The following is a 25,508-nucleotide window of genomic DNA, read 5'->3' as shown; positions in this document are numbered from 1 at the left end:
CCCTCTATGTGCTCAGGGGCGTCCATTCCAGCCTGAGCTCTGAGCACTTGGGGTCGGAGCTTGAGTTTGCGTTGTTTGCAGGACGTCAGCTGCTGCCATTCTCCTGCCAAACAGAAGCCCCAAGGTTGTGGGTGGCATGAAGGTGGGCAGATGCCATCAGTAGATGGACTTAATGACCAGCAGTTGCACTTGACTTAGGCCTGTAGTGACTTCACTCGCCTCTTAAGTGATGGTGTATGATCGTGACCTCAGCCCTGGTCACCCTCTCGAGGTCACCCAAAAGACTCAACCCCAAGCCAGCCTCCTTCCCTACACTTCTGCCTCGTGGTGTCCCAGGCAGAGGTGATTCCCTCTGCAAAAGCCTCTGGGAGCGACTGTCAGAGAGGAGGTCAGCTGTCCCCTGCTTGGAGGTGCTGACCCGTGACCCTCACCCCACAGGGCCTTTGCCAAGCGGCAGCAGCAGCTGACGGCCATGAAGGTCCTGCAGAGAAACTGTGCCGCCTACCTCAAGCTGCGGAACTGGCAGTGGTGGCGGCTCTTCACCAAGGTGGGTCTGGAGGAGCCTCCGTGTGGCCAAGGGGACCAGTGGGCCTCCCATGGCTTCCTGCGGGGCTCAGGCCTCAGGACGGGCACTTTGCCTTCATGCCCCGTGTCCTGCCCTGTGGGGTCTAGAGGGGAGTGAGCCGGGACATTGTCCGGGGTGGAGGCCAGGGCCGCTGTTGGGGTGGGCCAGAGCTGCTCCAGGAGCAGCTCTGGGAGGTCCAGGCCCCGCGCCCCCCCCCCCCCCCCCCGGCCCCACGTGGTACGGCCATTGCTCGCCCAGAAACCAGGGATTGGTGGGTCAGAATCTGCACAGGGCTGGTTGGGTCCTCCCTAGCGTTAAAGAAAAAAATTTCTTTATTATTTTAAGGCTGGTCAGGCTGCTTTTGTTGCTAATAAATAATTTGTGGTAATTGCAAAAAGTTGGACCAACAGAAGGGTAAACAAGAATATAAAAATTTACCCACAATTTCTTCAACCTTGAGCCAACATAAATATTGAATAGATGTTTCAGTATTTATTCTTGCTTTTTTTTCATTCCTGATACATTTCTGCTGTGTAAACCATACACATTCTTAAATAACAGAGCTTTGACTTGTTTAAACAGTCTTATGTTTTGCATCTTCCACTTAAAATTCCTTTATAAGCATCATTTTTAAAACATTAACATACTGTTCCCTAGAGATGTTTCATAGTTTATCTGGCTACTTTTCCAACAGTGACTTTCCACTGTTATACACATAGGGATGGTTTCCCTGAAATGCAATTAGCGAAACAGAGGCCAATGCCTCACAGAACCAGATTGACTTCCAGAAAGACTGTACCCATTTGCACCTCCTCCGTGCAGCATCCTACCTGCCCCATGGCTCTCAACCTGCACAGGCATCTTCCCCTAAGCGAGTCTTCTCTGTCTCCTCTCCTAGGTCAAGCCGCTGCTGCAGGTGAGCCGGCAGGAGGAGGAGATGATGGCCAAGGAGGAGGAGCTGGTGAAGGTGCGGGAGAAGCAGCTAGCTGCTGAGAACAGGCTCACGGAGATGGAGACCCTCCAGTCACAGGTGGGTGTCCGCCTGCACTGCCCAGGTAGTGCTGCCACCTGCTGGCTATGAGTAGGCAAAGCGTGCTTGGCCTTTAAGGCGATATTTTCCTATTTCTATAGAGAAATGGTGGTTAATCTCTCTGCGTATCCCATTTGGGGTTACATGATGTAGGAAAGCTGCCCCATGGGGTGGAAAGTTCATGAATGATGGGTTCAAGGCCCAGCTTCAGCACTTCTCCTAAGGATCTTGGTGAGCAGCTCCTAGAGCAGTGGCGAAGGATGAAAGGCGTGATATTTAGACATGCCTGGGAGCTGAAGCATTCTGGGATGGAAACTGCCCTTGAAGCACGGGGCTCTCCCTGCAGGAGCCTGTGCAGGTGACCAGCTCTCCTGGAGAGGTGGCCGGCTCGAGGAGGTCATAGGAGTTCATATTTCCCACGTGTTCTTGCAGCTCATGGCCGAGAAGCTGCAGCTGCAGGAGCAGCTCCAGGCAGAAACGGAGCTGTGTGCCGAGGCCGAGGAGCTCCGAGCCCGCCTGACTGCCAAGAAGCAGGAGCTGGAGGAGATCTGCCACGACCTGGAGGCTAGGGTGGAGGAGGAGGAGGAGCGCTGCCAGCACCTGCAGACCGAGAAGAAGAAGATGCAGCAGAACATCCAGGTCTCGGGAGAGGGGCAGGGCCGCCCAGCGGTGGGGCGGGGGGCTGGGTGGTGAGGAGCAGCGACGCAGGAATGGGAGAGAACTGGGCGTCACAAGTGCCGTGGGGGACAACGCCGCACCTTTGTCCTGGGGGCAGCCTCGGGGAGGCTTTCTCTTTTGGGCGGTTATTTCTAACACGTACGTGTCAGGTGAGCTCTGCCCCATGGAGCATTGAAGCCAATTTAATTTCCTTCCTTGGTCCTCGCTCCGCTGGTCTGCGGAGCAGATGGTGGGGGGTGGAAAGCTAAAGGAAGCCTGTCAGAACATGTGACCCCATGATTGGACCCGGGTACTTGTCCCCTTACCCCAGTTTTTAAATCCATGACCCCACATGTGGGGGCCAGGTCCCGTACCAGTGGTGCCGCAGGCTCGTGGGGTGCACTCTACTCACGGTCTCCCCGACTTCGCTGTAGGAACTGGAGGAACAGCTGGAGGAGGAGGAGAGCGCCCGGCAGAAGCTGCAGCTGGAGAAGGTGACCACCGAGGCCAAGCTGAAGAAGCTGGAGGAGGACCAGATCATCATGGAGGACCAGAACTGCAAGCTGGCCAAGGTCGGGCCGGCTGTGCGCCGTGGGGGCTGCGGGGCGGGAGGGGCTGGGGACAGCCGGCTCCAGGGTCCTGGCTGTGGGCTGGGTCCCCGTCCGCATCTGCCTGGTGACAGATGACAGCTGGGAATTGCATTGGAGGAGAAGGAGGGGCAGGAGCAGGACGCCATCTTCCATCTCCAGAGGGTGTGGTGGTCGGGTTGACACGGCAGGCGTCCTGCCCAGGGACCTTGTGCTGTGGGGAGCTTGTGCTGAGTGATGGTGCCGATTTGTCACGGTGGCTGTGCGGTTGCTGTTGTGGGTGGATCTTTCTGAGATTGGGACTCTAGTGGTGGCCACAGAAGGCAGAAAGTGAGAGGAGCAGGGGTGCATTGTGGGCTGAGGAAGGAGGCACCAGCACGGGCAAGGTGGCGCTGTGGTGCCTGCCCTGATTTCCCATGCCAACACTCCCTGTCACCCAGAAGCTGCCCTTACCTGAGCAGAAAGGGGTAACACAGGCCCAGGAGGGGCTTGGGCAGCCCAGTTTTGGACCCCAAGGAAGCTCGTCCAGCTGCTTCAGGGGAGCCAGTGACCTCTCAAAATTACCCCTTCGATCCAGGAAAGCCCACTGATCTTGATTGAGTATTTAAGGCTCTGCCCCTCCATTCAGTCCTAAACAGCTGATGAGTCGTGCTTTGAAGCGAGCTGAAGTGTTCTGCGCTCAACTAACCCAGCTCTGACCTCCCCTTCCCCCCCAGGAGAAGAAGCTGCTGGAAGACAGAATAGCCGAGTTCACCACCAATCTCATGGAAGAGGAGGAGAAATCCAAGAGCCTCGCCAAGCTCAAGAACAAGCACGAGGCGATGATCACCGACCTGGAGGGTAAGACGGTGGCGGGAACTGTCAGCCTTGGGGGCAGGTGGGGAGCATCCAGTGCCCAGGGGCCAGCCCGGGCCTCGCTGCCACGGCCCTCAGGACCCGGGGGCCAGCCCCTGTCCCTGTGGGAGTCTGGGCACTTGTGGCTGGGGAGGGATGTTCAGGGAAGAGTGTTCAGAATCATGCTCTGGCGTCTCAGTTGGCAAGCGCTGTGTGTCTCACCGGCTTCTAAGACTTCCTGGAAGGTTCTGGGTTTGACCCTCCTCTTCCACTTACTTGCTGTGTCATCTTGTACCTGTTACTTAATCTCCATGAGCTTTAGTTTTTCTTGCCTCTAAGGGGACACAGCAAAAGGGTGTGTGAGGGTTAAACTAAATAGCGTGCATGGACATGCTGTTTGTACTGTAAGATGCTAGGCAGGCATCGCGAGAGGCCATTGCTTGACGTGGGGCAGGGTGACAAACCTGCCTTCATCCTCCTGTGCCCTGGGGTCCACGGCAGCCAGCACAAGCGCTGATCTGTGCTGTCTGGCGACCCCCTGTTCCCTGCCCCTTGGGAGGGGCTGACCGCAGGGAATGGGGGCAGTCAGACCCCTGGGGGCCTCCGAGCTCCAGGGAGAAACCACTGCTCCATCTGCTGAGACGTGGGCAGCCAGGTGCACAGGGCAGTTGTCAGTACCCAGTGGACGCAGGGCCGAAACCACCCTGGCTGGTGACTGGGAGGCTTTTCCCAGGATGAGGTGGGTCAGGCCATCAAGGGGAAGAGGGGTCCTGACACAGAGACTTATCTCTTCATCTGGGAATAGTCTGAAAGACTCCATCATCCTCGAGGTCTTGGAGCAACACACCCACTGGATTGACAAACATGAAAGTTTGACACCACCAAGCATTGCCGAAGATGTAGGACAGCCAGAGCACGCACATGCTGCCGGTGGGAGTATAAATGGGTAGACAGCTCTGGAGAACAATCTAGAAGTGCCCGTGAGGTTGCAGCTTTGCTCGCAGCCCAGTCCTCTTGTTCATATGCACTGGGTGTCCCGGGCAGGAAGGCTCGTGGCAGCGTGCTCTCAGGAGGGCACACAACGAACACATCACAGGTGCCCCCAGCTGTCGGGCGGACAGATAGGTTGGGGTGTGTTCACACGGTGGAATACACAGACAGGAGCCCGGATGGATCACTTACAGTGACCCTTAACTTGCCAGATCTCAAAGTCATAATGTTGTGACAAAGGTGAGACACGGAGTAAGAGTTGCCTCACTGAACACGCGTTATGGGCTGGCACTGTTCCGGGTGCCTGGAAGTTGGTTTCAGACACCAACTCCTTTGTGCCTCACAGTAGCCTCATGAAGTAGCTTGTCTTCCACCCTCACTACTCAGATGAGGCGCAGAGATGTAAGGAGGTCACCTAGGTGACGTCATAGCAGGAATTGTAAAGCCCTTTGGACCCTGGCCCCGCTGCACTGACTCCATAGAAATCATACAAGACAGGTCCCTTCTGTGAGTTCAGATTCCTGCAAAACTAAGCATTACATTTTTAGGGAGGTACAGCCTCAAAGGAAAACGAGAGAAGTGGAAACACAAACACAGACTTTGGGAGAGGAGTTCCCTGGTGGGAAAGGCTGGCAGGTGGGGTTGGAGAGACACAGGACTAGGCCGCTTATGGTGATGTCTTCCCCTTCGTCCAGGAGCTGGGTCTGGTGTCTGGGTATCAGGGTTGTTTAAACTGCACACGTGGTTTGTGGTAACAAATATTCAGTGTTTTATATAAGAATTGAAGACAGACAGAAAAATCGGTGGCGACTCAGGGCTCTGTCGGCGTCTCCCCGTTCTTGCTCCCCAGAGCGCCTCCGAAGAGAGGAGAAGCAGCGTCAGGAGCTGGAGAAGACCCGCCGGAAGCTGGAGGGAGACTCCACGGACCTCAGCGACCAGATCGCCGAGCTGCAGGCCCAGATCGCCGAGCTCAAGATGCAGCTGGCCAAGAAAGAGGAGGAGCTGCAGGCTGCCCTGGCCAGGTGAGAACCAAGCACATCAGCCCGCGGCCCCGTGGCCAGTGCCGGTGCCGTCAGCACGCTTCCTGCCGTGGTTCTCGGTGCATCAGGGAGCGGCAGGCACGCATTCCTCTGTTGTCTCGGACGCCAATTTACAGCAAAATGTTTCCTGTGCACTAAAAGCGTAGTCCAAGGCTTCTCTGTCATTTGTTTGTAACCCCCCCGAAAGTCATCCACAACCCTCGTCAGCCAGTCATAGCAATCCTTTCTATTCTTTTCCTTTTTAAGATTTCTTGGCTACAGGCATGCTTTTTAAAAACAGATTTTACTTTTTTAGAGCAGTTTTAAATTCACAACAAAGCTGAGCAGAAGGTATAGAGAATTCCTAGATCCCCATGTGAACAGCCTTCTCCGTTATCTACCCGCCCCACCGCCAGCAAGAGTGATATGTTTATTACAGTTGCCAGACCTGCAGACACATCATTATTTCCCAAAGTCCATAGCATATTTGTATTTTTACTTACTCGTTGTAATCATGGACAGTAGCATTTGTTCCCCTCCATCTTTTTTTCCATTTAACATTCGAATTTTTTTATGTTTAAAGCACTGAATCTTAATTTAGAAAAAAAAAATGATTCCTCTATGAGGTTTTTGAATTCTCAAAGTGGTATTGCCCTTAAGTCTTCTGAATGCCTCAGACGTTTTTGCTGAGAAGAGCTCCTAAGGGCCATGATTATGACTGCCAGAAGCAGCTTTGGCTGCACTTAGCTAAAACCTTGTCTGCAAATTGTGCTCTCTGAAGGTGACGGTGACCTCATCCTAATGTTGTTGGTCTCTTTGGCAGAGTGGAAGAAGAAGCCTCCCAGAAGAACATAGCCCTGAAGAAGATCCGGGAGCTGGAATCTCAGATTTCTGAACTCCAAGAAGACCTGGAATCTGAGCGTGCCTCCAGGAATAAAGCTGAGAAGCAGAAACGGGATCTCGGGGAAGAGCTGGAGGCTCTGAAAACAGAGTTGGAGGACACTCTGGATTCCACTGCTGCCCAGCAGGAGCTCAGGTGTGCCTTGGGGTCGACCAGCCAGGTCACTGAGGATGGGGGTGGTGGAGCAAGGAAAGAGAGGCTGTGGCCTCGAAGGCGTAGACCCCTGGTCTCTGTGGACACACAGTGGCCTTACTGTCATGCAGCAGAGAGCACAGGAGCTGATGGTTCCTTAATAGCGTCTGCCTCAAGTGGGGCAGAGCAGACCTGTCAGAGAACTTGGCTTGGAGTTGGGGTGATGCATGGGTGGGCCTCGAGGCTGAAAGTCCTCTCCAAAGTGTGTCTGTGGGCCTGACCTGTAGGATGGATGGCCGAGGAGGGAGGCCAGTGGGCAGAAAGCCACCTCGCTGGGCTCTCTGCTGCTACAGAGGCCCCAGGGGAGCATCACTCCAGGGTCCCCAGCCTCCCTCCTGAGGGCGTTTCTCTGTCCAGGTCCAAACGTGAACAGGAAGTGAACATCCTGAAGAAGACCCTCGAGGAGGAGGCCAGGACCCACGAGGCCCAGATCCAGGAGATGAGGCAGAAGCACTCGCAGGCCGTGGAGGAGCTGGCGGAGCAGCTGGAGCAGACAAAGCGGGTGTGTTGGTTCCCCAGGGACCGGCCCTTGCGGCTCCACCCCTGTGGGTGGGGCGCTCCCGGAGTCCAGGCTCCAGTGGCCGTGTGACTTGAGCAGATAGGTACCCCCTGCCTCAGTCTCCCCATCTGTAAGGCAGGCTAATGGTGAACCTGCCTCATAAGATTCTATGCCAGTTGGAGTTGGTAACACATGAGGCACTTAGATAGTAAGGGCTCCATAAGTTGCTCAAGTGTCATTTATTGTCATCATCATTGTCCTGCTCGACAACCTGTCAGACTAGGAAGTCTCCTGGCTGCTCTAGAGCACCTCCAGCAGGTGGTCAGCTGGAGTCTTCACGGGAGGACCCTGGGGATGTTCACCCCAGCTGATTCTCAGCCAGGCAAGCTGTGGCCAGGCAGTTTCTGAACAGGACCAGTGCTGCCTCCTGTGGCTCAGGGCTCGTGGCCACTCTTGGTGGCAGCCTGAGAGGGCCAAGGCTCTTCCACATGGCAACCTATCCAGTATCTTCGGAAACACGCCTTGTCCGTCCGTCTCCAGCTTCACCTGGTTCTGGCAGGTTGAAGCCTTTCCTTGCCCTGTACCCAGTGAGCTTTTGCATTCCTGCTGGTTCTGGTTTATCCTCGCTTGGCCCACAGACACTGCAGCTGGCTCCACGCAGACTAGAATGGGATTGTCATGTTTATTCTGTGAACTCCGATTTTATATTTTGGGGAGGAATGTTACATTATTATTTTGAACATCACATCTCCACGAGGCTTTACGGGAAGTCTATGAACAGTTCTCATTTCCCTCATCCTATAATAATATCATGAAGATCTTAATATCAGCAACAGTGACATCTTGCACTTGGATGCCCCCTGAACCCAGAGTGGGAGGCTGGGCGGGGATTGTGTGAGAGTTGGGGAAGCCGAGCCCTGAGAGGTGAGGCCCCGTGCCTGGTGTCCCGCCCCAGCTGGGTGATGAGTATGGATCAGGTCCAGGGCTCCTGCCAGCTCACTTTCCCCTGAACTTGCCCAGTGGCATTTTTGCTGCAGAGGCAGCAGATTCTGGGTCTGGATCCGCCAGCTTTCCTGATGATGTTAGAAGACCAGCCTCATGGTCGGGCTCTGATGCCCTTGTGAACATCTTCACTTTCCTCCCCGGCCTCCCCAGGTGAAAGCTAACCTCGAGAAGGCCAAGCAGACCCTGGAGAATGAGCGAGGGGAGCTGGCCAACGAGGTGAAGGTGCTGCTGCAGGGCAAGGGGGACTCTGAGCACAAGCGGAAGAAGGTGGAGGCCCAGCTGCAGGAGCTGCAGGTGAAGTTCACCGAGGGAGAGCGCGTGCGCACGGAGCTGGCCGACAAGGTCTCCAAGCTGCAGGTGAGGCCTCCCTGGGGGCTGCCAGGGTCTTGGCCCACATCTCCAGGGCTCCTGCTCCTTCCTTTCTCCCTCTCTCTCTCTACCTCCCCCCTCCTCAAAGAGGCTCATCAGCCAGGCGTCCGGGATTCAGCCTGTGACTCGGGTCCAGCGTGGCCGCAGAGCCGAGGTGGGGCCCAGGCAGGTCGAGCTTAGGGTGCTTTGTCTCCCGTCCTCACACAGGTTGAACTGGACAACGTGACAGGTCTTCTTACCCAGTCGGACAGCAAGTCCAGCAAGCTCACCAAGGACTTCTCCGCTCTGGAGTCCCAGCTGCAGGACACGCAGGTGAGGGCAGCCACAGGTCCCTGCAGCTGGACTGGTCTGGGAGATCCTGTGCTCATGTGGCATCAGCTGCTGGACCTCTGGTCTTGCGTCACGGGGCGTCCTCCCCTGTGTCCACAGGCTCTCAGGGTCCTCCCAGATCCCTGCCAGGTCTTTGCCAGCTCCCCCTGAATAAGAGGGGGACCGGCTCTTCCCTCCTGTTGAGGGTGTGGGGACCATGAGGCCCCGACACTGGGTGTCCTGAGCCCCTGCCTCCCTTGTCCTCGGAGTAGGAACTGCTGCAGGAGGAGAACCGGCAGAAACTCAGCCTGAGCACGAAGCTGAAGCAGGTGGAAGATGAGAAGAACTCCCTCAAGGATCAGCTGGAGGAGGAGGAGGAGGCCAAACGGAACCTTGAGAAGCAGATTGCCACCCTCCACGCCCAGGTTTGGAGCCGGACCCCGCCCCCTAGCAAGATGCCCCAGGACACTGTGGTCGGATCCCATAGGCTGGGCAGCTCCCAGTGGGGCCCCTGCCTGGGCCCACCCAGGCCTCCCCGAGCTGGACACTCTCCCTCAGGGAGCTCCTGCTCTCCCCAGGAGGGGCCCATGCCTGGGGACCCCAGGGAGAATTTAGGGACCCAAGGACTTGGATGGAGGAGACTTAACATCTTTATTTCACCAGTCTCTCGCTGACACGCAGCATTTTCTTCCGTTATAAACATAAGCAGCAAGCCGTGGCAGGAGCCCGTGGCCTGTTCCGTAGAAACCACTGGTCACCGTGTCCGAGCTGCGGCCCGGCTTTGGGAAAGTCACCGTGCTCCTTGCTTCTCAGGCGCCTGCTGTTTGCAGTGCTGAGAAGCGCGTGGGTTACAGAAGCACATGGGTTACCGAACCACAGTCTTAAAAAAAAAAAACGCCCTGTGACTGCAATTTTCTATACTGGTTTCTTGGTAATCCTACATGTTTTGCCTTTTGCATGTTAATTAAAATATCATCCTGAGAATGAGGCCAGAGTCTTCTCTAGACTCTCAAAGGTTCTGGGGCCAAAAATAGACCAAGAGCCCTGTTCTAGATCCTGTCTTGGGACTTATATGTGCCGGAAGGTCTGCACCACAGCCTGGGTGCGAGTGGCCAGTGTGTGCATGTGCTGGCCGCTGTGCGTCCAGGTGTGAGGCACGGGCTGCGGGATGGACGCCCGCAGGTCCGCTGCGGGGAGAGGAGAGTGCAGGAGGCCCCCTCTCTGGGTTTTGGTCTTTGTACGAGTGGCTAGATGCAGATCATAATTGTGAGGCCTTCCGAAGCTGACCCGTGGGGCCGACCTCCCCCGGGCTCCATGCGCTAGGCAGGTGCCCTGTGCAGAAACTCCATTTCCCCTGCCCCAGAGGGAGAGGGGAGTGGTTCGAGGGAACTGCTTCTGTAGCTCAGTTGGTTTCTCCCTGTTCCTCCGTTCATGGGTAGCAGGCCAGCTCCCAGCTGTCCCTGGCACACGCAGGTTCCGTGCTGGGCGTCTCCTTACCCCTTGCTCCTACCCAGGTGACTGACATGAGGAAGAAGATGGACGACGGCATGGGGTGCCTGGAGATGGCTGAGGAAGCCAAGAGGAAGCTCCAGAAGGACCTGGAGGGGCTGAGCCAGCGCTACGAGGAGAAGGTGGCTGCCTACGACAAGCTAGAGAAGACCAAGACGCGGCTGCAGCAGGAGCTGGATGACCTGCTGGTGGACCTGGACCACCAGCGGCAGAGCGTCTCCAACCTGGAGAAGAAGCAGAAGAAGTTTGACCAGGTGGGTGCCGTCGGCGCGACCTCCCTGCTGCAGACACCCTGCCTCAGGCAAAGGCTGCTGTCTGTCAGCTGGGCCCAGGGTCACCGTCACCCAGCTTGTTGGGGTGGCCATGCGGGGCAGGCACTCAGAGGGTGCTCCTGTTTTCCAGCTCATCGAGGGGCCTAGAAAGAAAGCGCTCGAACAGGGCATCTTCACACAATAGGTTTGGGAGCGACTTTTCCCCTTTCTGGTTTCCTGCATTTTAAACATTTTCTTTAATGAACCAGATTTATTTAGAACTCTCATTTATATGCTCACACCTCTCGCTCACTCCTGCAGATCTGATGCAGACGGTGGGGTGGGATAGAAAAGCGGAATAAAGTAGGGGCCCGCGAGCTGGCGGAGGGCGGCCCGCCGCTTGTTGGTGTGGGTGTGCGAGCGCAGCCATGACATCATCATGGCTGCTTTCCTGCTAACATAGCAGTTACTCAGAAACTGAAGTCAAAAGTGTTTCCTGTCTGGCCCATTTAAGAGATAGGTCCAAAGAGGTGCTGGGGCAGAGGGAGCACAAGGTGGGAAAAGGAGACGATACAGCTGCGCGGGCCAGCGCAGGGAGCGGACGCCAGGGGAATTCAGATGCACATTCTTGGAGGAGGGCCACAAGTGGGATCTGGGCCTCCGCCTAGCCAGGTTCACGTTCTTCTTAGGGTGAACTCCCACCAGTTGTTCAGGAGAACCATGCATTTCCAGGTCCTGAGGGTGACATATTTCCTGTGGGCTCTCCAGGGAGGGGCACTGAGTGATGGAAAGGACCATGGTTACCAAGGGAGAAAGTTACACAGATTCTCAATCGTGGAGGCAGAGCCCTCATCTGGTTATGAGGTCACTGCACAGCATGTCACCCTTGGAAGCAGCTGGGTCCCCTGGAAGCACCCTGTTCCTGCTCTCCTTGGTCCCCCCTCCCCCAAGGAGTTTAGGTCTGGAGGCTCTGCCTGCCTGAGGCTGGCAGGCGCTGAACCTCATGGTGCGTGCCCGCCTCTCTCCCAGCTCCTGGCCGAGGAGAAGACCATCTCCGCCAAGTACGCAGAGGAGCGCGACCGGGCTGAGGCGGAGGCCCGGGAGAAGGAGACCAAGGCGCTGTCTCTGGCCCGGGCGCTGGAGGAGGCCATGGAGCAGAAGGCGGAGCTGGAGCGGCTTAACAAGCAGTTCCGCACGGAGATGGAGGACCTCGTGAGCTCCAAGGACGACGTCGGCAAGAGCGTGAGTCCCGGAGCCCGCAGCTGGCTCTCGGCGCAGTGGGTGGGGGTGGTCTCCATACATGAAGGATCAGGGGTTGAGTGGACACAGAGGCTGGGGACCTCGAAACCCTCTGCTCCTGACCGGGTCCCCTTGGCGGCAGGTTCACGAGCTGGAGAAATCCAAGCGGGCCCTGGAGCAGCAGGTGGAGGAGATGAAGACCCAGCTCGAGGAGCTGGAGGATGAGCTGCAGGCCACCGAGGATGCCAAGCTGCGGCTGGAGGTGAACCTGCAGGCCATGAAGGCCCAGTTCGAGCGGGACCTGCAGGGCCGCGACGAGCAGAGTGAGGAGAAGAAGAAGCAGCTGGTCAGACAGGTGCGCATGGCCCTCCCACCCCCTGGGAGGCAGGCAGGACCACCCTGGGTTCGGCGGCTCCATTCTCCTTCCTCCACCTGGACTGTGGGAGTCCCCTTGACCGTGCCCTCCGTGTCCCAGGGGGTCAGCGACTCCCTCTCCCAGGGTTTTATAGTTAGTAATCCTCATTGGCTCCCGGAGGTCCGTGGATCCCACAGGACTGGACCAAGCCCACTCAGACCCCAGCAGAGGCAGGCTCTTTGGGTATGTTGGGCCTCCTGAGCCGTCGGTGTCTCCCCAGGTGCGGGAGATGGAGGCCGAGCTGGAGGATGAGAGGAAGCAGCGCTCGATTGCTGTGGCTGCTCGGAAGAAGCTGGAGATGGACCTGAAGGACCTGGAGGCCCACATCGAATCAGCCAACAAGAACCGAGACGAAGCCATTAAGCAGCTGCGAAAGCTGCAGGTGAGCTCAGGCCAGACCAAGCTGGATCCAGCTACACACGGTGGTCAGCGGAGGGCTGGGACACTCGTGGGGTGGCTGGTGAATGCTGGGAAGTGCCACCTTCCCCTCCCTGGGGAAGGGCTTGGGTGCCCTTAGATCCATCTCCCAGATGGAAACTCAGAGGCTGAGGAGGAACAAAGTAGTCAGAAGCTAAGTTGCAGTCAGCTTGTTGACTTCGAGTGCTTTCAGCAAAGAATCGAACAAGTGTAAACCTACAGCTGCAATGGCGTTATAGTCACTTAATCACTCAGTGGCAGATTTCCAGAATAAACCAGATGTGACCCAGGAGCAGACCCGATCCAGCCTTAATGGATGATGATGGAAAGTTCTGAGCAGCCCAGTGGTACAGAACACATGCTAGGAAACACATTTGTCTCATCAATAATTAAAGAATAAAAGTTGAAAAAAAAAAACCACTCTGGGATGATGCATCATACCCAGCAAACCAGCAACAATAAGGACAAATTTGAACATCCTGTGTTGTTGGCCAGGTCGCGGGGGCCTAGGTGCCCTCATTGCTGGTGAAGGTTCTGTTGGGTACCACCCAGCCATGCCCAGCAAGCACACCCTTTGTCCTGGAGAATCTCAATTTGGGATTTATCTGCAAAAGGAAAAAAAGAAAAAGATCTTTAGAGTTAAAATGAGTCATAGGAGAAGAACACGTGCCACGTGGTGGGGCTAACCTGGCAGGTGGGTGTTGACCTGAGCGGTGGCTGCTTCGGGGATGGGGCCAGAGAGCGGGATTCACGTCAACAGGAAGTCAGAGAGAGTAAACAGAAATGCAGCTTGATTAATATGCGCCTAGTGACTAACTCCGCCGCGGGTGTGCTCTGTGACTCCCAGCGCCCGAGAGGGTACAAAGTGGTGTTGGTTGAGGACACACTTTGTCTTTACTATTTTGCCCTTTACAGTTAAACTGGTTGAATGAGGCATCAGGCTGAAAACCAGCCACAGGTCCCAGTTGGCGGGGGGTGTCCCTGTGGGGGTGCTGGGGACACGGGAGTGTCTGGGGTGGCGGCACCAAGCCTCTCCTCCCCGCCCCCAGGCCCAGATGAAGGACTACATGCGGGAGCTGGAGGACACGCGCGCCTCCCGCGAGGAGATCCTGGCGCAGGCCAAGGAGAACGAGAAGAAGCTCAAGAGCATGGAGGCCGAGATGATTCAGCTGCAGGAGGTGGGTTGCGGAGGGGGCGTCCCTCTGGCCAGCAGGTGGCAGCTCAGGACCGCCACCCGCTGCCTGGGCCACCCAGGCAGGCCTGGAAAAACTGGCCGAACTCCAGGAATGGGTTCGGGTGGTTCTTGCTTCAGTGAAAGAATGCCCCACAGGGTTTCATTAAGTCGCGAGGTTCCCTGGTGTGACTAAACCGGGTGTGTGAATTAAATTGTCACCATTGGAGCTGGCTCCTCCCTTGCATGAAATGGGGCTTTGTGGTAATCACCACCTGCTGTGACTTGGTGCCTGGTGAGGAGGGATCCCTCCCAGAGGCTTACTGCACTGGGTGTCCCCTTAGAGGCCTTATCCCTCACACGAGGCAGACTGTGAAAATGGTCCCCAGGCTCTCGCAGTGGGGTTACTGGCTACTGAGTTCTGCATCCAGGCCTGTCCTCGTCAGCCCTGACCTCCTGCACATGGGGGTCTCTGGTGAGGCCCATCTCCCCCACCGGCTTTCAGAGCCCTGGCGCCTTAGTCTTAACTCACGTCTCTGTCCTGTCCCCTGGGCTCCACGTCCACCCGGAACACAGAGGGCCAGCATCCCCTTAGGGCAGGATGGCTTCTTCTTTACTGCAATATCCCCAACACCTGGCCTGGTTCCTGGCACTTAGATACGGGGACTGTATGAACATATGGTGCCTAAGCTTCAACCCCAGAGGGACTCACGAGGATGGGCTTCATGGAGAAGGCAGACCTGGGAAGGGGTTTGAGAACAGGGGCTAGGGGCTCAGAGTACTGGGAATGGAGGAGGTGGGCTGTCAGGGCTGCAGGCGGTCCCAGCAGGTCACGATCTGCATTCCCTTGATAGGAGCTGGCTGCTGCCGAGCGAGCCAAGCGCCAGGCCCAGCAGGAGCGGGACGAGCTGGCCGACGAGATTGCCAACAGCAGCGGCAAAGGGTGAGCTGGGGCGAGTGCCGGGTGTCCCTCTGAGCGGGGAGGCAGGTGTGGGGGTACTGCCTCTAATTTGGTCCCTCTGACCTCTCCCTGCCCTCCCCAGTGCTTTGGCGTTGGAGGAGAAGCGGCGCCTGGAGGCCCGCATCGCGCAGCTGGAGGAGGAGCTGGAGGAGGAGCAGGGCAATACAGAGCTGGTGAACGACAGGCTGAAGAAGGCGAACCTGCAGGTAGGGGGCTGGGGCTGCTGGGTCCCCCTCGGTGAAGCCCGCAGGCCTTCCCATTGGTTAGAAGCCCTCCACCCCTGGTGCTTAGGGGAGAAAGTCCTGGCACCTGCATGGACTCCTCAGTTTCTCTCTCGGGTTTCTGGACCTTTCCTGTTGGGAAGCTCCCTCTTCCGGGAGGGCTTGATCAGGGGCCCAGCAGGGTCCAGCTGCCCCTCCTCTGCCCCCAGCCACGGCCCCCGCCTTCCTCGGGTCACCAGCCTTTGTTTCCCCAGATCGACCAGATCAACACCGACCTGAACCTGGAGCGCAGCCATGCCCAGAAGAACGAGAACGCGCGGCAGCAGCTGGAGCGCCAGAACAAGGAGCTCAAGGTCAAGCTGCAGGAGATGGAGGGCACCGTCAAGTCCAAGTACAAGGCCTCCATCGCCGCCCTGGAAGGCCAAGATTGCACAGCTGGAGGAGCAGCTGGACAATGAGACCAAGTGGGTGCCCTGAGGCCCAGAGGCTGTTTCCCCCACCCTGACGGGGCTCCCACCCCTCTCCCTGGGGCCTTATGGAGATTGGATTGGGGGACACGGCCCACCTCTAAAGTTGGGGAACCCAGTGGCTGTCTCTGAGGGCTGATTCAGAGAGATGGGGTTCCCACTCACCTGAGCAACTCATCTGAGACTTCTTTAGTAGTACTGGGGGTCAATTGCCCCTTCTCCTAGCTACATGTATACTCTCTGAGATGTGTCATTTCCCTTCCCTGAGCCTCAGTTTCCTCATCTGTGAAATGGGGCTAATCCCAGTGCCTCCCATGAGAGAGGTTGTTCAGTAAAGACGGTCCTTCGTAGCATCCAGCCTCCCTACAGGGGGAAGTACCTGCAGCAGAGGAAGCCTGGGAATGGGTGGTCCAGCTTGTGGTTTGTTGGCCAGACCCTCATGAAAGAGGACGCTCCCCCTGAGCCACTGTGTTTCTGCCTCACAGGGAGCGCCAGGCAGCGTGCAAGCAGGTGCGTCGGGCCGAGAAGAAGCTGAAGGATGTGCTGCTGCAGGTGGATGATGAGCGGAGGAACGCGGAGCAGTTCAAGGACCAGGTGTGTTGGCGGTGGTGCAGGCCCCGCCCCGTGGGGAGGAGGGCAGGGAGGGCCGCAGGTGCGTGGAATCCTGACTGACTGGGGGCGGTCCCGTCTCCGCAGGCGGACAAGGCGTCCACCCGCCTGAAGCAGCTCAAGCGGCAGCTGGAGGAGGCGGAGGAGGAGGCCCAGCGGGCCAACGCCTCCCGCCGGAAACTGCAGCGCGAGCTGGAGGACGCCACCGAGACCGCGGATGCCATGAACCGCGAGGTCAGCTCCCTCAAGAACAAGCTCAGGTGAGCCTCCCCGGCCTCCCAGGCCTCCCAGCCCCTTCGCCAGATTCTTTCACCTTCCAAAAATTAGTTTGTCCTAGAAAGCAGAATTCAGAAAATTAGGCTCCTTATAAACTTGGTCGCCTTTCTCAATTAGACGTCAGTGAGCAAGGTGGTTGATGACACCCTCCCCGGTGCTTCGTGCCCCCTGGGCTGCAGCCCGGCCTTTTGAATGAACAGTAAGCCCTTCGGGTAATTTATTCCCATCCTGTCTGGAAAGTCTGCCCTTGTTGCACCCTCAAAGCCCGATTAGAACGTTTCCAGCTGTTGTGAATTAGAAGTGGCTTGAGGCAGCCCGGCTGGGCCCTGGCACAGATTGGGTGCCCCCTACACGTTTGCTGGGTGAACATGAGCATCTCCCATGACCTTGCACCTCTCAGAGGAGTGTCACGTTCAAGAAGTGTGAAATGGTTGAGGCAGAGTCTTTTGGGCTGAGAGTCCCACTGCTTACCTCCTTTTCACAGTTATCTTTTTTTAAAGCATAAAAGCAACAAGAGCTGGTGTTACAGTCAGTATATGATATTCTTACCCGGGCCCAGAAGACGCCCACCTTTGTACACTGTCACAGTCATTCTGTGTCTCTTGGTCTCACCTGTTTGGTACTAAGTTTGACCAGAATGTGGTATTTTGCCATAGTGGCTCTGTTTGCTCTTGTGCTGTACCCCTTGTCCTGCTGGTTTTTTGCTTGTGTTTTGGGGGAAAGCGGGAAGCTTCAGTCACCTGCTTTCTGAGAGCCGTCCTGTCCTCCCTGGAGCTGTGGCCCTGGAGGCCCCACATTGCTTCTCCCCGTGGGATGTCAGGAGCTAGTTTTCTTTTAAAGACCACTTTGAAGTGTGTGAGCTGTCCTGTGACCGCCTGGCCAGCCCTGCTGACCACTGCCTTTGCCCCCAGGCGCGGGGACCTGCCATTTGTCGTGCCCCGCCGGATGGCCCGGAAAGGTGCCGGCGACTGCTCGGACGAGGAGGTGGACGGCAAAGCCGACGGGGCTGAGGCCAAAGCTGCCGAATAACAACCTCTTCTCCTGCTGCCTGAGACGGATGACGCCAACTCCGCCTCCCCTTCCCGGCCCCCGCAGCACCTCCTCCACCCTCTTGGGACCTGCTGTGACCGTGACCCCACCCATGCCCCCAGGCCAGGGGACCTCAGGCCTTGCCTCCCCGCCCTTCCCCCCAGGCCTTGTTGAGGGTGTTTGGCTTCCTCTGCTGCAGCTCCTCCTGTTCCCCTCCACCCCAGTCCCCAAAATCTGATACCAAAGAGTCAGGGTCCTGGGCTCCCGGCCTGGGGACAGAGCGACCAGCAGGCTCTCCTGCCCTCTCTTGCCAAGAAGCACAAGATGGTGAGGTGAGGAGGGCAGGGCACCGGGGAGGGGCAGGAGCCTTTTCTACGAATCTATTTTTCTTCAGACTAATGAGTTTTGATAGCCCGACACCCCAGAAGAGTCGTCTCTTTCCCCGCCTCCGCCACCAGCTCTTCCCTCTCCCTTCTTTGCTGTTGGCAATCACACGCGGTGACCTCACACCCTCTGCCCTTCCGGCCCCGGCTCCCAGGGGCTCTGGGTGGTCCGGCACAAGCAGGCCCACGGGGTCCACCTCTGTGCAGGGCACAGGATGCTGGGGCGGCGAGGAGGGGCATTCCTCCCCACCCCTGCTGGGCAGCGCCCCGTCCGCCTCCTGATTCTGAAACGTCTCAAGTGCAATGATGACCCCTTCCCTCCTTTGCCGAGGGCAGCCCGCCCCCGCCACAGCGGGGCTGCTGGGCCGAGCAGACAGGGCCTCGGGGCCAAGCTGGAAAGGCCGGCAGTGGCCTCTCCCAACACTCTTGGGGACCAAATATATTTAATGGTTAAGGGACTTGTCCCAAGTCTGACAGCCAGAACAGTAGAAAGGGCCAGAGGCCCTCCCACGCAGTCTCGTCCCTACGCCAGGACTGGGGCCGCGGGTAGTGACCGGCACCGTTGACTCAATATAGTTCAGAACTCCGCCATCTGCGCAGGTATTTTTAAAAGGAATAAAAAGAGTTTCTTTTCTCCCTCTTCCTATAATAAATGATAAAATTCCAAGTCTTTATCACTGCCTTTCCTTTGGAACCGTGTCTAGAAGAGAGTAGCTTATCCTACACTGGTCTACACTGGTTGCTGAATTTCCCTGTATTCCTAACTGTTTTGTATATGCTGCATTTAGACTTACTTATGGCAGAGAAGGCATTTTCTTTTAAAGGAAACCAACTCTCAACAAATCATGAAGATATATAAAAGCTACATATGCCTAAAAAGCTCTGAATTCAGGTTGCTGTCACAAAGGAGTGAACAGAACTCCCACCCCTGCCCTTTTTTTATATAATAAAAGTGCCTTAGCATGGTTGCAGCTGTCACCACTACAGTAAGCTGGTTTACAGATGTTTTCCACTGAGCGTCACAATAAAGAGTACCATGTGCTACGAGCCGTGTATCTGGGAGTGTTTGTCTGAGAGCAGGTGGCCTAGAAGGGAATGGACCTGGGTCATCTGGAATGGACTGTGTTTTGCTTCTGTAGCAGGCACCTACTTTGCCTAACTTCTGGAAGCTTCCAGGAGTGCAGCATGGCTGGGGCACAGGCTTCAGAAGAGGGTGACAGTCGTGCAGAAAGGGAGGCTGACCAGACTCGAAGATGCTAAGAGCATCTCATAAATCTTGGTCCATTTCAATTACTGAGCACCTACTGTGTGTTCAACAGTGAGCTGGTCCTGAGGATAGAGACGGGATGCCCAGGTGCTAGCTTCCAGGAACTTCCTTAGACATCAGAGGAGGCAAATCCTGCCCTGTGGAGGAGGTTCATCCCAGCTGCCCTGGAAGTGGGAATGGGGATGTTGGCACCCAGGCCTGTGGGTGCTGGAGCAGGGGCTCTTCAGAGGACTGTCAAAGCTTTTGTTCATTCATTTCTTCATTCTTTTAACAAAGGCTTAGCATAAACCCGGTCCCTCCCTAGGCCCTGGGAGTTCAAGGGCAGTGAAGACATGTCCCTTGAGTTGCAAGCAGGAGGGAAGGGAGGAGAAGGCTTTCCACACTGGCTAGGGAAACCGCAGGCCCCCAGAGAGGACCCTCGTCAGGCCTCCAGCAGCTGACCCATCTGGCCTCGGAGCAGGTGCACTTCAGCCCCTGGGAGGGGAGCAGCAGGAGATGAAGGGAGAAGTAGGTGGGGGCATCACTGGGGGGCTTGGGGGCTACTTCCTGTCCGTGGAGCCACCCTCCCTGGAGGCTCTGCGAGGAGCCCTTCCTTGCCTGTCCCAGCTTGTGGTGGCTTCAGGCGTTCCTTGGCTTGTGGCTGCATCATCCACTCTCTGCCTCCGCCTTTCTATGGCTACTCCCTGTTGTCTCTCTGTGCATCTCTCATAAGGAACTGGTTGGATTTAGGGCCCACCCAGATGGTCCATGGTGATCTCCTCTCAAGACTTTTACCTTAAAGGATTTGCAAAGCCCCTTCTCCACATGAGGCCCATTCACAGGTCGCAGAGATCAGGTCGTGGACATGTCTTTCAGCTTTCACCACTGAGTTTGATGTTATCTCTGGGTTTGTCATAGATGGCTTGTATTATGTTGAAGTATGTTCTGTTTATGCCCACTTTCTGCAGAGTTGTTTTTTTTAAAATCATAAATGGATGTTGAATTTTATCAAGAGCTTTTTCTGTATCTGTTGAGATGATCACATGGTTATTCCTCATTTCATTAATGTGGTGTATCACACTTGGTCTTGGTGTAAGATCCTGTTGGATTCGGTTTGCTAGTATTTTGTTGAGGATATTTGCATCTATGTTTATCAGTGATATTGGCCTGTAATTTTCTCTTTTTGTGATGTCTTTGTTTGCTTTAGTATCAGGGTGATGGTGGCCTCATAGAATGAGTTCAGACCTGTTCCTTCCTCTGCAATATTTTGGAGTAGTTTCAGAAGGATAAGTGTTAACTCTTCTCTTAATGTTTGGTAGAAATCACCTGTGAAGCCATTGGGTCCTGGACTTTTGTTGGGAGTTTGTAAAGTACTGATTCAGTTTCGGTCCTGGTAATTGGTCCATTCATATTTTCTATTTCATCCTGGTTCAGTCTTGGGAGATTGTAACTTTCTAAGAAATTGTCCATTTCTTCTAGGTTGTCCATTTTATTGGCGTAAGTTGCTCACAGTAGTTACTTAAGATCCTTTGCATTTTTGTGGTATTGGTTGTAACTTTTCCTTTTTCATTTCTGATTTTATTAATTTGGGCCTTCCTTTTTTTTTCCTTGATGAGTCTGCTAAAGGTTTATCAATTTATTATCTTTTAAAGGAATCAAGTTTTAGTTTCATTGATCTTTTTTTTTTTTCAGTTTCTATTTCATTTATTTCTGCTCTCACCATTATGATTTATTTTCTTCTACTAACTTTGGGTTTTGTTAGTTCTTCTGTCTCTAGTTGCTTGAGATGTAAAGTTAGGTTATTTATTTGAGATTTTTCTTTTTTCCTGAGGTAGGCTTGTTAGCTATAAACTTCCCTCTTAGAACTTCTTTTGCTGCATCCCAGAGGTTTTAAATCATTGTGTTTTCATTTGTCTCCATGTTTTTTTTTTTAATTTCCTCTTTGATTTCTTCAGTGATCCATTGGTTGTTTAGTAGCATATTGTTTAGCCTCCATGTGTTTGTGGGTTTTTTTGCAGTTTTTTCCTTGTAGTTGATTCCTAGTTTCATAGTGTTGTGGTTGGAAAAGATGCTTGATGTGATTTCAATTTTCTTAAATTTACTGAGGCTCATTTTGTGGCCAAGCATGTGATCTATCCTGCAGACTGTTCCACATGCACTTGGAAAGAATGTGTATTGTGCTGCTTTCAGATGGAGTGCTCTGTCAATTAAGTGCATTTGATCTAATGTGTAATTTAAGGCCTGTGTTTCCGTATTGATTTTTCTCTATGGATGGTCTGTCCATTTACGTAAGTGGAGTTGTTAATGACACTTACTATGTTACTGTTGGTTTCTCCTTTTGTGTCTTAATATTTGCCTTATATATTGAAGGGCTCCTTTGTTGGGTGCATATATGTTTACAGTTATTATCTCCTCTTGGATTGATAACTTGATCATTATGTAGTGTCCATGTCTCTTGTAATACACTTTATTTTTAAAGTGCATTTTGACTGATTTAAATATTGCTACTCCAGCTTTCTTTTGCTTTCCATTTGCATGGAATACCTTTTGCCATCCTCTCACTTTCAGTCTGCATGTGTGTCTAGAGCTGAAGTGAGTCTTGTTGGCAGCATATATACGTCTTATTTCTGTATCCATTCAGCCAGGCTGTGTCTTTTGGTTGTAGTAGTCTGTTTACATTTAAGGTAATTATTGATACGTGTGTTCTTATTGCCATTTTGGTGTCTTGGATTTGTTTTTATACGTCTCTTTTTTCCCCTTTCTTCTTCTGTTCTTTTGCGATTTGATGATTATCTTTAGTGTCATACTTGGATTCCTTTTTCTTTTTGTGTGTACCTATTATAGATTTTTGGTTTGCAGTTACCATCAGGTTTTGGTGCAGCAGTCTCTGTCTCTCTCTGTCTCTGTCTCTCTCTCTCTCTCTATGATTGCTTTAAGTTGCTGGTCTCCCAATTTCAAATGCACTTTAAATACCCTGCATTTGTACTTTCCTCCCCTCATGACTACGTTTTCACATCATATTTTACATCTAATTGTTTTGTGTATCCCTTAACTGCTTATTGTGGTCACAGGTGATTTTACTGTTTTTGTCTTTTAACCCCACTACTAGTTTTGTTTGTGATTTCCCACCTTTGCGGTATGTTTGCCTTTACTGGTAAGCTTTTTCATTTCATAACTTTCTTGTTTCTAGTTGTGGCCTTCTCTTTTTTGCCTAGAAAAGTTCCTTTAGTATTTGTTATAAAGCTGGTTTTGTGGTGCTGGATTCTTTTAGCTTTTGCTTATCTGTGAAGCTTTTGATCTCTCATCAAATCTGAATGAGAGCCTTGCTGGATACAGTTTTTTTTTTTTTTTTTTTTTTTTGTAAGTTTTTCCCTTTCATAACTTAAAATAAGTCATGCCACTCCCTTCTGGTCCACAGAGTTTCTGCTGAAAAATCAGCTGATAATCTTATGGAAGTTCCCTTATGTGTTTTTGTTGCTTTTAATATTCTCTCTTTATCTTCAATTTTTGTCATTTTAGTTACAATGTGTCTTGGTGTATTAATCGTAGGGTTAATCCTGTATCGGACTCTGCATTTCCTGGACTTGGGTGACTGTTTCCTTTCCCAGATTAGGGAATTTTTTAGGTATTATCTCTTCAAATATTTTCTCAGGCCTTTTTTCTCTCTTCTCCTTCTGAGACCTCTATAATGTGAATATTTGTGCCTTTGATGCTGTCCCAGAGGTCTCTTAAATGGCCCTCATCTCTTTTCATTCTTTTTTCTGTCCTGTGGTAGTGATTTTCACTACTTTGTCTTCCAGCTCGCAGATCCACTCTTCTGTGTCATTTAGTCTACTGTTGATTCCTTCTAGTGTATTTTTCATTTCAATTATTGTACTCTTCATCTCCGTTTGGTTCTTTATATTTTCTAAATCTTTGTTAAAAACTTCTAACTTCTTGTTTGATGCATCCATTCTCCTTGCTAGTTCTTTGGTCATTTCTACAATCATTACTCTGAACTCTTTTCTCAGGTAGCCTGCTTATCTCCACTTAGTTCTTCCTTTGGGGTTTTATCTTGTTCCTTTGTAACATATTCTTCTGTTGCCTCATGTTGTGTAAGTTGCTTTTTGTATTTTATGGATGTGGTAGGTTACTTATGTTTCTCGACCTTGGAGAAGTGGCACCCTCAAGGAGACATCTTAGGCGTCCTAGCAGTGCACTCCCCTGCCGTCACCCAAGCAATATGCTCTAGGGGTCCCCCTAAGGGGGCTGCCTGGGTCCTTCTATTGTGGCGGGCTATGTGTGTGGTCTTGTAACTTGGTTGGCCCTTAGCCTGGTTGGATGCCAGATCCTGCTTTGTGTAGATGCTTCTGGCTTACTGTATAGTGGGGCCTGGTCACAAGGTGCCTGTTTGGGGAACTCTAGGGGTGCCCAGGGCTATTGGGGGCTTGCTGGTGAGCAGATTCAGGGTCCTGAAGACTCTGGGGCTGTTTCCCACTCACTGGCAGGTGAAGCGGGATCCTGAGGTTAGTGCCAGTTTGTTGGCAGTCAGAGCTGGTTCCTGGAGGCTGGCTGCAGGGCTCAGGGAGATTCCAAGCTCATTTTGGATCATAAGTTGAGGGCAGATCCTGAGCTAGTTGGGTATGGGGTCCAGGGTGTCCCGAAGGCTGTGTTGACTTGCTAGTGAGCAGGGCCAGGGCCAAGTGGTCCCAGGGCAGCGTTTGGCCTAATTGCAGGGTCATATTTTTATTGGTTCTGGTGTCTGCCCTCTTGGTGGGTGAGGCTGCTCTAGAGGCTTGAGCAGGTCTCCTGGGGGAGAGGCTGGTGTCTGCTTTCTGGCAAGTGAGTGTGGGTCTTGGCCCTATGGTGAGCAGTGTCTAGGGAGCCTTTAGACAGCCTGTGTGCTGCTCGGTGGGGCTGTGTCCCCTCCCAGTTAGTTGTTCGGCCTGAGGTGTCCCAACACTGGTGCCTGCAGGCTGTCGGGTGGTGCCGAATAGGGCCTGCTGCTAATGAACCAAGATATTGTTCACACAGCTGAATGTTCCCCAATATGCCACCAGTGTCCATGTCCCCAGGATGAGCCACGGATGGCCCCCGCTCCTCCAGGAGACCCTCCGAGACCGGCAGGTAGGTCTGGCCCAGGCTCCTATCAAATGACTGCTTTTGCCCTGGTCCCAGTTCATATGAGGTTCCGTGTGGCCCTTTAAGAGGGAAGTCTTTATCTCCCCCAGCCCTGCGGGGTTCCTGCAGCTCAGCCCCACTGGCCTTCAAAGCCAAGTGCTCTGGGGACTCGTCTCCCAGGTGCGAGACCTCCAGGCTGGGCAGCCCAAGGTGGGCTTCAGAGTCTTACTCCTGTGGGAGACCCTCTGCAATATAATTATTCTCCAGTTTGTGGGCTGCCCACCTGGAGGGTATGGATTTGATTATATCGGGAGTCCACGCCTCCTACCCATCCCGTTGTGGTTCCTTCCTTCTGTCTTTAGTTGTGGGAGAGCCTCTCTGGTAGGCGGCAGTCTTTTTCACTGATGGTTGCTCTGTAGGTATTTGTGACTGCCATGCTCGTGAGAGGAGGTGAGCTCAGGGACTTTAAAAAATAATAATAAGTGGCATATAAAGATTATGATTTAAGAGCTGAATTGTGGTGGTGAGGATCAGTGGGCAAAGAAGCGGAGGCTTGGGCAAATTCGTGACCTTAGGAAAATAACTGAATTTTCTAAGTCTGCTTTCTCATCTGTGCACAGGAATAAGAGTAGCAGACAACAAGATGGGGCTTTGAAAGATGAAAGGAGATAATGCAGAGACCATGAGTGGCCAGAAAATAGAGGCTATTGTTTATTGAGCACCTGCTGTATGCCAAGGCCAGTCCCTGCCTTGTCTCATCATCCTCCCAGTAACACTGTCAGCTCCGGACTCTTTCTATAAGCAGGAATCCGAATCACAGCAAAAACCTGGGCAGGATGAACTCAAGGAGGGCTGCATGATGCCAAATTCTCTCCGCAGCTTATGGAAGTGGGGGGGAGGTGGACTCGGGAGAAGGGGGCCCACAGCCCTCAGTGATGGAGGACTTTAGGCTGCTTTCCCTGGAGGTGGAAGCAGTTTCAGGAGTGAGTTGACCATTGGACCCAGTTGCAGTGGGTCCCCAGGGCCCAGCCAGACCCAGCTCCCAGTGGCCACTAGGGACTCACAGGCCAAGTGGAATATGGGCAACAAATTCTAGTGGTATTTGAAATTTTGTGACTCATCTTGAGCCACGAGGGAAAATTTAGGGAAGAAAATTACATTTTTTGAATACTCAAGGGTTTAAGGATTTCTCACCCTGTGGGGAGACAGCATAGTCCAGACACAGACCAAAGCAAGAGTCAGACCAGCCCAGCTTCC

At 53.7% G+C, this 25,508-nt stretch overlaps 1 protein-coding gene and 1 long non-coding RNA gene across 2 annotated transcripts in view; one reads left to right on the top strand and one right to left on the bottom strand.

Annotated features, from left to right (window-relative positions):
* Window positions 1–18,952, top strand: part of MYH9 (myosin heavy chain 9) — an 86,297-nt gene extending 67,345 nt beyond the window's left edge. The window contains 23 exon segments of the mRNA XM_032492146.1: window positions 439–547; window positions 1,464–1,595; window positions 2,028–2,234; window positions 2,687–2,824; window positions 3,556–3,679; window positions 5,514–5,685; window positions 6,506–6,718; window positions 7,133–7,277; window positions 8,430–8,636; window positions 8,856–8,960; window positions 9,230–9,382; window positions 10,472–10,720; window positions 11,747–11,959; window positions 12,099–12,311; window positions 12,592–12,753; window positions 13,838–13,966; window positions 14,814–14,902; window positions 15,003–15,126; window positions 15,396–15,560; window positions 15,562–15,605; window positions 16,094–16,202; window positions 16,305–16,477; window positions 17,405–18,952. Of these exon segments, the coding sequence (XP_032348037.1) occupies window positions 439–547; window positions 1,464–1,595; window positions 2,028–2,234; window positions 2,687–2,824; window positions 3,556–3,679; window positions 5,514–5,685; window positions 6,506–6,718; window positions 7,133–7,277; window positions 8,430–8,636; window positions 8,856–8,960; window positions 9,230–9,382; window positions 10,472–10,720; window positions 11,747–11,959; window positions 12,099–12,311; window positions 12,592–12,753; window positions 13,838–13,966; window positions 14,814–14,902; window positions 15,003–15,126; window positions 15,396–15,560; window positions 15,562–15,605; window positions 16,094–16,202; window positions 16,305–16,477; window positions 17,405–17,522 (3,493 nt within the window). The 3' untranslated portion in view covers window positions 17,523–18,952.
* Window positions 302–14,902, bottom strand: LOC116667512. Its single transcript, XR_004324320.1, has 3 exons — window positions 14,794–14,902; window positions 9,142–9,151; window positions 302–314 (listed from the first exon to the last, which is right to left on the bottom strand). It is a non-coding gene; the product is annotated as an uncharacterized LOC116667512 (long non-coding RNA).
* Window positions 18,953–25,508: the final 6,556 nt, after the last annotated feature.

Source organism: Camelus ferus, chromosome 12 (genome assembly GCF_009834535.1).
Source record: "Camelus ferus isolate YT-003-E chromosome 12, BCGSAC_Cfer_1.0, whole genome shotgun sequence".
Taxonomy (NCBI): domain Eukaryota; kingdom Metazoa; phylum Chordata; class Mammalia; order Artiodactyla; family Camelidae; genus Camelus; species Camelus ferus.
This window is presented reverse-complemented; position numbering and strand designations above follow the sequence as displayed.